This window comes from Nyctereutes procyonoides, unplaced genomic scaffold (assembly GCF_905146905.1).
Source record: "Nyctereutes procyonoides isolate TBG_1078 unplaced genomic scaffold, NYPRO_anot_genome, whole genome shotgun sequence".
Lineage (NCBI taxonomy): Eukaryota > Metazoa > Chordata > Mammalia > Carnivora > Canidae > Nyctereutes > Nyctereutes procyonoides.
Window position 1 is genome coordinate 30,094,953 of NW_026575048.1, and position 12,715 is coordinate 30,107,667.

The window sequence follows — 12,715 nt, forward strand, 5'->3', positions numbered from 1 at the left end:
TTTGTATTCCAAATAAAATATGAATATTATATCTAAAGGAATATTATTATAATTTCCAGAATTAAATAATCAATACAAGTGCCTCAAATAGATCACAAAGTATAATTTTGTACAGAAAACAGCTTTCCTTTCAGACTTCAGCTGCAAAAATGAGACTGCCAAACCAGTCTATATACTACCCAGCTTCCTTTTACATTCTCAGGGTAGTGGACTCTCCTCTATGTTAGGCTTGTGGTAGTGCACTAAAAGCTATTTTTGTTCCTTTGGCAAAGCAGCTAAAATGTTGGTTATGTTTTTAATATGTATCTATTTTTTTGTTTTTAATATTTAAATGTACATTTTAAACTGTTTTTCAGTCATTTACTTAAAAGATACCCTTTTAATATAGGTCTACAATGTAATATCAGTATGAAAACACTTCACTTTTTAATTTTTTCCAGTTCAGATAGATTTCTACACAGAATGGTTCTCTTAATGGATAGAGCTATAAAATACAGAGTGTACCACCTTAACAAATTAACAAATAATATAGTTTAGAATAAAAGATCTTTATTTATAAAGATTGTCTCAACCACTTATTTAGAAGAACATTTTTACAGATCAATGGATGTTCTCTTCAAGGCAACAACAAAAAAATGGAACAAGGTAAAAGGAGATAGCATAAAACAAAGCAGCCCCTTTTTGAGAAGGATTTTCAGAATGTTCAGTTTTGTTGCAAGAATTTTGACTTTTCAGGAAAATAGACAAACCTCTATCCAAAGTAATTATGACATTATGAAAGTTATCCTAAAACTAAGTGAAATGATTTGGGAAGATTATTTATGTACAGAACCTGTTCATTATTAATAGTGCATGATTAGGTAAGCACTTCTCTGGGAAGCCTTCCCTTTAGATGGAGTTAGTCACTCTCTTCTCTGCCATGCTTTCTCTTTTTTCATCTTGCTTTTAGTTTTTGCATGTGTTTTATTTGCTTATATACCTACTTTCTACTAAAACGTGAACCTTGGAAGTCAAAAACTGTGTCTTAATTTGACTTTTTATTCCTAGAGGTTATATGGCACGTACAAAGCATGTGGTAGATGTTGGTTGGGTTAATTACAAAACAATCTCTTAAATTAATACTTTTAAATAATGACTGAATGACTTTTCTTGCACTTGGTTACATCACTTAGTCCAGTGAGCTTAAAACTTGAGCATACAGCAGAATCTCTAGAGGCTAGTTAAAACAGATTGCTGAGACCAAACCTTGTTATGGAATGAGTCTCCCTTGGAGCCCAAAATCTGCTTTTCTAACAAGTTCCCAGATGATGCTTCTGGTCTTAGGACCATATTTTGGGAACCACTGACTTAATTCAATAATCCACCTCCTCCCCACCAACTCACATGAAAGTACTAAACATAAGTACATTTGTCTTCTTAGGAAAGACATTAGGAGAAAGAGCTATTACTAGAGCACCCACGAATGGACATTGTCACTTGTGGTAAGTACAAAGAACTTATCCAGTCTTTTAAATTCTCATAGGCCTCAACCTAAGTTACAATTGATTTTTAAGATATTATTGACCCATTTAACCTGTCTGTCATGTTCACTGAAAAGTATATTTAATAGATAGCACAGTAACTATTCTTATTCTCATGTGTTTTGCAGTATGCATATTCTAAATATATCCAAAGTAAACTTTCATTGAAGATTTCATAAGTGAATCTAGCAAGCGCAGTGCCTTTGAACATGTTAAATTCTAATTAAATATAATTTAACATCTTGTTTGAAAACAAATACTGAAGTGATGTCCTGTTTCTAAATGAAATATAGGAAGAATGCTTCAAAGAATAAAAGCACGTCACTCATTTCTTATACCTTAATGAGTCCATGTGTACAAATTCTATAGGTCAAAGAGAAGCCATTTTTTTTGAGAAGCCATTTTTAATATAAGAAATATAATGGTATATAAGAAAGCTCAAACACAGGGAATTCATTTGGTAGGTGAGGATCCTTGGGGAAACAAATTTATTCTTGAATATGTTTTGTTTTGGATCCTTTTTGTGTTTAGAATTATAAAACACAAATAAAAAGAAAGATATCATTTTAAATTAACATCCTGTGGTTGCGTTTTTACAACATCTTTTAGTTCCTTACAGCAATACAGGTACGTTAGGTGCTAGGAAGATAATGATAAGTTAATTTATGACCCTTCTCTCAGACCTAGGTTTCTGGAAATCCACCCCTTCTCAGGATTCTTGTTATTCTTCTGGAGCACTTTTAGGCACAGTCTCTCTCAGAATGGCTCCCATACTGCTGGTCCACATTTGCCCCACAGGAAATTCATTTTCATTCCACCAGCTGACTCTGAAATGCAAACCAATTTTCCCAAAGCAGACCAGTTTCTTTACTGTACCACCAGCAGGGGGAGCTCCACTCACACTCTTATCTGAAAGCTTTTCTGCTTAGGAGTCAAGTAACCTATTTTCTGTCCCCTAATGGACACAAGCCAAAATAAAACCAGATCTTTTGATCTGCCCTCGTTTTGGCTTAAGATGAGGCGCAAGCCTTCCTTCTGCCCCTCCCCTGAGAAGGTGGGAGGTGGAATCCACAGTCCCCTAACAATTTTATCTACAGGAATCCTTCTTTACCTTCTTCTTCTATAGCCTGGAGAAGGGTAAAGGGCTAAGCCTGGCAAGACCTGTGGATCATTTCCTTAGCATATCATACAAGAGCATGCAAGAGCATCTTGCTTTAGGAATTGAAGCACCTAATAGAGTATTCTTCTATGCCCTTGGGGCTTCTACCACAACTTTAGGAGAAAGGTAAATTTGTAGTTAACATCCTAGTACATATCTTTAAGATCATTTTCCCAGTATGCAACAGTCTTGGCTGTTATTTCTACAGCCAAATATACCTTCTCATCTACTTTGCACATTAGTATTAATAAATTAATATATGTATGCATTCAGGTACTTCTGTTGTTCTACTTTTAGTTGTAACTGCAATGAATTTGTACTGATCAAACCACACACTCCTCATCTCCTTTGATATTGGAGGTGTTTGGGAGCTGGTTGGTCAGATTTACATGCAGAAAGAATTCCCAATCCCTACTTTTAACTCTGAGCTGCTCCTCCTCACCCTCCCGCTGCATTGCTCTTCCTCTGTTGCTCTCTTCCTTCTCCCATACATACATCTGCATCCATGAAGAATCACATTTAAAATGTACAATTGATTTTAAGCCTCAATCTGGGGGCATTTATCTGTGTAAACTTGAAATTTTCATAGAGGAACAATGTTAAGTCTTCTTTGGAGGCTTCACAAGTACCTTAAAATCCATTTTTTAAGAAGAAAGTATATGTAACTCTGCCCTGGTAGGTAACCGAGTTGGCCTGCACTAATCTGACTACTTTTCTTTTGTTCATCTTCTTTCACTTTTTGTTGTGAATGGATTTGCCTTGTTTATAACTATGTTATTTAACTCCAAGTTTAAATCTTATGGACACCCACACAACCCCACTCACACCCACACATACACACACAGAGTAATGATCAGTTGTGTTACACATGATTTCTTATTCAGTATCAGTTTTTAATTTAAAGAATATTAAAATTAATCAGTTGATAAAATTTAATAAATCCAAATGGCAATTTTATCTTTGTTCTTAGAATGTATTATATGTAATAAATACAAGAGTTCTCATTCATTTAAATAGTAGAGGTTTCGCATAATGAAAAAAGAGAAATTAAAACTGACTTGAGGAGCCATGGTTAAAATTTAGGTTAACTGATTCCATAATTAATTGTAAGAAAATATCATCAAAAAGTCTTTTTCAGTATTTAAGACATTTTCTCATTCATTCAGCATAAATGACAATCTATGGCCCTGGGCCAACTGCCTATTTTCATAAATAGTTTTATTGGTGCACAGCCACTCCCATGGATTTGTGCCTAGCAATGATGTTGAATAGTTGCAACCTTGACTATCTGACCTCAAAGCTGAAAATGTTTGCTACAAATTCTGTTGTTTTTGTTATACTCAGCCTCAAATACTTCCAGAATCAAAAGAGTAAAGTCACTGTGGATTTGCAGTTTTTCAGCTGAATAGGCCTGACCTTAATTACAAATAATGTCTTACATATTTGTTGAGCTCTACTGTTCACAAATTATATCCATATGCCTTGCAGCACATGATTCACAGAACAACCTGTTTCCATTTTATAGATAAGGATGAGCAAGGTAGTATGCCTAGGGTGTGTGTGGTGAGGGTGGGGGAGTCATGCTGAATAGTAAGCAAGAGTCACACAATAAATAGAAAAACAAAAACCAGGTTTTTTATTCTTAGATACTCAGTAATTCTTCTATTACATTATTTTTCTACTGCTTTCTCATAGTATAAAATAATAAACTAATGGAGTTATTTTGATAGTTGTGGAAACAGAAGTGTTGGTCATTTATTAAAGATATATTCAATATCAATGCAAAGAAAACACAGAGATTTTGTCAAAGCATGTATGATGAGAATGACCTCTAGATGGAGTTAATAGACCATATTGTGAAATAACATACTTTAGCGTTCCCATCCACTTGCGATGGTTTATGAAATAAAATTTTAAATTACGTTTTAAAAGATGAACAGCATAAAAGAACACACACACATGCACACACACACAGAGAGAGACATAAGTGGAACTAATTGCCAGAAAAGAAGTGATGATCCTTTGAGAAAAACTGATTAGGTGAACTTTGAACTAGGGTATGTGGGAAGATAAATAATATTTTAAACTTTATTATTATTATTTTTTTATATTTTAAACTTTAAAGAAACAGACTTCAAGTGGTGCCTGGGTGGCTCAGTTAAACATCCAACTCTTGATCTTAGCTCAAAAAACATAAAAATAAAAAACAGACTTCAAAAAAAATATGAAAAGCATAAAACTGTATGATATTATTTACAAGGAAAATGTACATATTTCATATAATGGAATTCATAAGTCATAGGGTTTTTTTTCCTTTTTTTTCCTCACTCAGAATAGCTTGAAGAGAGTGTGCTGAGAGAGCACTGTATATACCTAGTGGTGTGCACTAAGTCGTTCTGATGCTAATGTTTGGGAAATAGATGATTGATCCCACCATTCTAGATTGGCAAACATAGATTCCTTTCTTTTGATTCCAGCACAAATATTTGGGTTGCTCCATAAGTCTCTGGAGGAGGAAGTTCAAAAAGATCCAACAAATTTTTCTAAAAATGTGGCGTGATTTGTTTTTTATTTCTTTGTCAGCATATAGAATAGGGCAAGTGAGCTAGTATATCTGGATTTAAACAAGGCATTAAGGTAAGTTTATGTGTAACATTCCTGTGGACAAGATGTAGAAATGTGGGCAAGTCTCTGGGTTACCTGTATAGAGAGGAGGGTTCAAGCCTCAGCTATTCAACAGAGTAACTGTTGGCAACATTTTTGTCAATCTGGAGGTGATTCTAGGGCTCCAGGTCTTCATTATAGACACTGGTATGTTGTGTAAAATTGTCAGTTGGTAAAGATATAACACGTATGTTTATGAAAGTTGCAAGTAACATAAAATTAGGAGGAACAGAGTGTATGATAAATGACAATAGTAATTCCAAATATCTTCACATACGGATAATACGGATAAATGTGGAAGGAGGGATAGAGAGAAAAGCATCAAAATTTAAGTTAGGGAAAAATAGATGAAAATTTGAATGAAGCATGGAGTTTAGTTAATAATATATTAATATTGGTACATTGTAAAAATTAGGTATCAGTATTGTTTGATAGTATCAGTACACTTGTGATAAATGTACTCTAGTAATGTAAGATGAGAACAGTAGAGAAAACTGAATATGCATATATAGGAACCATCTGTGCCATCTTTGCAACTATTCTATAAATCTCAAGCTATTTTAAAATAAAAGCTTATTAAAAAAAAAAAGATGACCTAAGGCTTTAAGTCTGAATAAGTTGGAAAATGATAATGCCCATAACAGAAATGGGGGAATGTGGGGATGTAGTTGTATGGAATTTTGTTCTATTTTCTGGAACTCCCTAGGAGGAATGATAGAACAAAATGAGAGAGAGAACGTCAAGAGAACATGGTGATCATAGCATTTCTACAAGGGAATTCACAAGTGTTTTTCCAGTAATCCTTTCCTACATGCTCAATCTCTGATGGGTGTAGAGATGTGTGTGTAAAGTAGTCTGATCATAGAATTTGTGATATCTCCTACTCTAGTTATGTTCTCAGACCACTTTTGATAGGTTGATTTGGTCTTCACTCTTGTTTCTACTGTAGCAGATTTGGTTGATTATATAGAAACTGAAAATTCAGAGGTCACACAAGTCAGCACTGAAAAGTGACTGTTTTATTGGTTGTCCTAAGTTGTGTGAATTATGTGATCTTTTGTGTTCAGGAATGGTCTTACTGTCCTAAATAAAATTGTTCACTTCATTTTTGTTCTTGAAAGTTATGCTTATCCACAGAAATGATGAGATAAATACCCAAAATTACATCTTCCATTTCAGCTATGACAATGAAAGTAATAATTAATACTTACTCTTGAAATACTTAGGTAAATGAATATTTTTCCTCAGACAGAAACACTCTGAAATACTCTGGAGACTTGGCACAGACAGAAACATTCTGGATATAAAAATAACATATCCCCCGATTTTGGAGTGAGCAAATTGCTGAACAAATATTGTACAGAATGTATGTCAAAGAATTATTAATGTAACTTTTTGTATTCTCAGTGGAAAAAAAAAGTAAACAGTTCATGGGATGCCCTGTTCTAGTATGCAGTGCTAACAAGGCAGGATTAAAGGAATTGAAGGGAATTTTTCAGAAAAATGTGTTCTGAAGTCACCTTTGACTTTGTTTTAGTCATGATATTTATTTTTGTTTTCAAATGACGTTAAGGGAGGCTGTGAAATTTTTTTTTATTAAGGAGGAATAGGGATATGATGATGCAATATATTTTTCAATTTATTACTTGTGTGACTAGGCTTTTTCAGAGAGCCTCTTTGTGACTTTGATGTCAATATTGGTGTTAGCGGCAGCTCATATTTCTTGGAATTCACTCTGTGCCAGGTAGTCCTCTAAGCAATTTTGTGTGTTTGAAGTGTTTTGCCCTCACAGCATACACGTGAGATGGATGGTGTCAGTATCCCCAGTTACAGATGAGGAAACTGGCCTCATGTAGTGTCAAGTATTTTTTTATTTTTAGGACCCTTGCCTCTATATGAATACTTCTGTCAAGTGTTAATGAATGGTTTAGAGATATTTTTTTAAATGTTATATTTGGTGGTATTTGATTAAAAGTTCACACACTATCCACTGTCTTTATCCTTTTCAGGTATGCAGTTTTGTGTGGCTATGTATCTGAGTTTGAGGGCTTACAAAACAAAATCAACTATGGACATCGCTTCAAGGTATTTCTTAAAATTAAAAATATTTTAATATAGCTGTATGTTCCCCTTAAATATATAAATCAAGTTATTCAACAATTTAATCTCAAGGAATTTATCTTTTTTATTTAAATGAAGTGACAGTCTTTACATAGTACTGTGCAAAAAGAATAAAACTATTTGGGAGATTGAAGATAATTATTCTGGATCGTGAAAGAAGTCACATAGTAGATGAGTATTACTTTTTCAAAGATGGGGGATTAGTCTTTTGGTCATGAGCTCACCAACATCATAAACATGACTAGGACTAATTAGTTAACATTTCTTGCATATTGATTTGGTGGAAGGAATAGAATCCAATCTAAGGCTTAAACTTAACATGATAAGTGAATAAAATAAGTAATGTATGTGTACATCATTTATAATGTGCCGTTAGCTTTGATAACTCAATATAAATGGTCAGAATCTGTTTTCCAGCTCTCTAAAACCATTTAATAATGTCAGGGGAGTAGATTCCTCCACCACCTAGTTCTGCTATTCTTTCCTCCATTATATCCTAATCATTTGATATTTGCAAGCATGCTTCCTAATAGTAAGTATTAGCTAGGCAAGGCATGGGCAGACAAAAATGTCAGCCAGATATTTTCTATTTTCATAGTCACATTTGGCTTTAAATTATCCATAGCTTAATTAAATCATAGTCAAAGTCTGGTTCTACTTGTGAGCAATCATTTTTGATAATTGAATTATTGGTAAGACTTACTTGTATTAATGATAGGGATTGAGGAGGAGGACCAAACAACATGTAAAGCCCCTTGAACTTACTAGGTACACTTCCATTCAACACTGCTTGAAATCTGAGAGATGATACTTATTTTGAATTTTCTTTCAGGAACATCTAGATAAAGCAATCCAATTTTTACCTGAAGAACCCTTTTTGTATTACCTCAAAGGAAGATACTGTTATACTGTGAGTTGAATATTTTTATCTATAAGTCTTATTTAAATACACTATGATTACGTGATATATTTTCAGTGCCTTATTCTTTAAGTGTTTTACTTAGTGCCTACTATAAGGAAAATGGTAAAATCCATACATATTTTATGAGTTTATGATTGATTTCTTTCTGTACTGTGTTACTGTGTTTTCTGTACTGTGTTACATACAGTATATAATTTTTTCCCTTTACCATCTCTCTATTTCCCCTTGCAGCAATCACTTGTCTCCTTCGTGCTCTCAGGTGGTGACCAATCATCTACATGCATGTGTCCTATATTGGCACATTACTATTTGTTTTATGAGAGGACTTTTTCATTTATCAGAGTATACTGAGCATAAATTACATGCCCACTGTTCTTGTCTTCAAAGAACTGAATTTAGAAAGGCACATGAAATCTATAGAAATAAATCAAGGCAGCTGGCGAGTGTAAAATCCGGTGTCTTAAATGATGTTAGTTTATAGAAAATTAACAGAATGTGAAAATCTATCTTAAGAGATGCATGAAAAAATTATGCTGAAGAGAAATGCTATTTCTGAATGCGAAAATTAGCATAAGCAAAAGAGGAAGTTTTTAATTGAGGTTTGAGGATTAGGAATGGAGAAGGAAGCTTTTTTACTAAACACCTGCTATGTAACAAATGTGCAGTTTATACTTTTTATTTCTTATGTCCTTTAACCCTTGAAACAGCTCTGTAAGCAATTTTTATTATGCCAGTTTTAAATATTAAGAATATGAATCTTCATTAAGGTAGGAGACCCCTCAGGCTTAAAAACGATTGACCCAACATCACAGGAGTCTGGGGCTTGGATGTGCATTATTTGTTTAGATTTCTTTCCTAAAAAAAGAAATCTGGAAAGACCACAACTACATGGAGGTTAAATAACATGCTACTAAACAATGAATGGATCAACCAAGAAATCAAAGAAGAAATAAAAAAAATACACAGAAACAAGTGAAAATGAAAACACAATGATCCAAAATCTTTGAGATGCAGCAAAAGTGATTCTAAGCGGGAAGTATATAGCAACTGAGGCCTACCTCAAGGAGCAAGAAAAATCTCAAACAACTTAATATTACACCTAAAGAACTAGAAAAAGAAGAACAAACAAAACCCACATCCAGGAGAAGGAAAGAAATAATAGAGATTAGAGCAGAAATAAATGATATAGAAACTAAAAAAAAGAAAAAAATAGAACAGATCAGTGAAACCAGAAATGGTTCTTTGAACAGATCAATAAAATTGATAAACCTCAAACTCATCAAAAAAAAAAAAGAGGACTCAAATAAACAAAATCAGAAACAAAAGAGGAGAAATAACAACTGACACCACAGAAATACAAAGGATTATAAGAGAATATTATGAAAAAGTATATGCCAACAAACTGGACAATTTAGAAGAGATGGATAAATGCCTAGAAACATATAAACTACCCAAATACCCAAACTGAAGCAAGAAAAAATAGAAAATTTTGACAGACCAATTACCAGCAATGAAATTGAATCAGTAATCCAGAAACTTCTAACAAAAAAAAGTTTAGATGTATTCACAGGTGAATTCCACCATATATTTTTTAAAAGATTTTATTTATTTATTCATGAGATACACAGAGAAAGGGAGAGAGAGGCAGAGACACAGGCAGAGGGAGAAGCAGGCTCCATGGAGGGAGCCCAATGCGGAACTCGATCCCAGGACTCCAGGACCATGCCCTGGGCCGAAGGCAGGCACCAAACTGCTGAGCCACCCAGGGATCCCCTCCACCATATATTTAAAGAAGAGTTAACACCTATTCTTCTCAAACTTTTCCAAAAAGTAAAATAGGAAGGAAAACTTCCAAATTCATTCTAATAGGTCAGCATTATCCTGATTCCAAAACCAGTTATAGACAATAAAAAAGAGCTACAGACTAGTATCTCTGATAAACATAGATGCAAAAATCCTTGACAAAATATTAGCAAAACAAATCCAACAATACATTCAAAAAATCTTTGACCATGATCAATGGGATTTATTCCTGGAATGCAAGGTTGGTTCAGTATTTGCAGATCAAGCAGTGTGGTACATCCTGTTATTAAGAGAAAAGATAAAAACCATATGATCAACTCAACAGATCCAGTAAAAGAATTTGACAGAGTACATATCCATTCTTTTTTTTATATATAAAAGTATGAACACTTCACGAATTTGCATGTCATCCTTGCGCAGGGGCCTTGCTTACCTTCTCTGTATCATTCCAGTTTTAGTATATGTGCTGCCGAAGCAGGCACCATATCCGTTATTTTTTTTTTTTTTACCATATCCGTTCTTGATAAAACCCTCAACAAAGTTAGTTTAGAGAGAACATACATTAACATAACAAAGGCCTTATATGAAAAATCCACAGCTAATGTTATACTCAGTGGTGAAAAACTGAGAGATTTTTCCCCTAAGATCAAAAACAGGACAAGGATGTCCACTGTCATTACTTTTATTCAACTGGACGTCCTAGCCACAGCAGTCAGACGAGAGAAGGAAATAAAAGGCTTCCAGTTTGGTAGGGAAGAAGCAAAACTTTCACTATTCACAGATGAAATGATATTATATATAGAAAACCCTAAGGACTCTGCCAAAAAATTACTAGAACTGATGAATGAATTCAGTAAGGTCACAGGATACAAAATCCTGTTGCATTTCTAAAATCCATTATATCTCTAAAAAGACGAGAGAGAAAGTAAGAAAACAATCCTATTTATAATTACAAAAATAATAAAATATCTAGGAATAAACTTAACCAAAGTGGTAAAAGACCTGTACTCTGAAAACCATAAAAAGTTGATGAAAGAAATTAAAGATGACCCAAAGAAATGAGAAGACATTCCATGCTTATGGATTGAAAGAACAAATATTGTCAAACTGTCTATACTACTTAAAGCATTCTATAGACTTAATTCAATTTCTATCAAAATACCAATAGCATTTTTCACAGAACTAGAATAAACAATCGTAAAATTTGTATAGAACCACCTGAGTAGCCAAAGCATTCTTGAAAAATCAAAACAAAACTGGCAGTATCACAATTCCAGATTTCAAGTTATATTACAAAGCTGTAGTGATCAAAACAGTATGATATTGGCACAAAAATAGACACAGATCAATAGAACAGAATAGAAATCCCAGAAGTAAACCCACAATTGCATAGTCAATTAATCTTTGACAAAGGAGAGAAGAATTTGCAATGGGAAAAAGTCTCTTCAACAAACAGTGTTGGGAAAACTGGACAGTTACATGCAGAAGAATGAAACTGGACCACATTCTTACATCATACACCAAAAAAACAAAACAAAACCCTCAAAATGGACTAAAGACCTAAATGTGAGGCCTGAAACCATAAAAATTCCAGAAGGGAGTACAGACAGTAATTTCTCTGACATTGGCCATAACAACATCTTTCTAGATATATCTCCTGAGGCAAGGGAAACAGAAGCAAACATAAACTATTGGATATACATTAAAATAAAAAGTGCACAGCAATGGAAACAACCAACAAAACTAAAAAACAATCTCCTGAATGGGGAAGATATTTGCAAATGACATATCAGTAGTACCCAAAAAACATAAAGAACTGATACAACTCAACACTCAAAAACTTAAATAATCCAGTTTAAAAATGGACAGAATGCATAAAGAGACACGTCTCCAAAGAAGTACACAGGACCAACGGATACATTTGAAAAGATGCTCAGCATCACGAGGGAAACACAAATCAAAACCACATTGAAATATCACTTCTGATATTCTATCAGAATGGCTAACATCAAAAACACAAAAAATAACAAGTGTTGGTGAGGATGTAGAAAAATAGGTACCCTCATACACTGTTGGTTGGAATGCAAATTGGTGCAGATACTGTGGAAGATAATATGGAGGTTCCTCAAAAAATTAAAAAATAGAATCACCCTATGATCCAGTAATCACACTGCTGAGTACCCAAGGAATACAGAAACTTTAATTCAAAGGGATACATGTGCCCCATTGTTTATTTTAGCATTATTTTCAATAGCCAAATTATGAAAGCAACCAAAGTGTCCATCAATAAATGAATAAAGAAGAAGTGGTATATTATACCATACAATGGAATATTATTCAGCCATAAAAAATGAAATCTTGCCATTTGCAGCAACATGGATGGATCTAGACTATAGTGCTAGGTGAAATAAGTCAGTCAGAGAAAGGCAGATACCATATGATTTCACTCATATGTGGAATTTAGAAAACAAAATAAATGAACAAGAGAACTAAAAAAGAGACAACCCAGAAAACAGAATCTTATCT

General features: G+C 33.7%; 1 protein-coding gene and 1 non-coding gene across 5 annotated transcripts in view; one reads left to right on the forward strand and one right to left on the reverse strand.

The window, feature by feature from the left end:
• The window catches only part of RMDN2 (regulator of microtubule dynamics 2), a 62,159-nt gene that overhangs the window by 34,606 nt on the left and 14,838 nt on the right, over window positions 1-12,715 (forward strand). For all 4 annotated transcript variants that reach the window (XM_055327675.1, XM_055327677.1, XM_055327673.1 and 1 more), the window contains exons 5-7: window positions 1,421-1,481; window positions 7,353-7,428; window positions 8,297-8,374. In XM_055327675.1, the coding sequence (XP_055183650.1) occupies window positions 1,421-1,481; window positions 7,353-7,428; window positions 8,297-8,374 (215 nt within the window). The remainder of the gene's footprint in view (window positions 1-1,420; window positions 1,482-7,352; window positions 7,429-8,296; window positions 8,375-12,715) is intronic.
• On the reverse strand, window positions 10,565-10,671 carry LOC129511208 (U6 spliceosomal RNA). Its single transcript, XR_008664766.1, has one exon. It is a non-coding gene; the product is annotated as a U6 spliceosomal RNA (small nuclear RNA).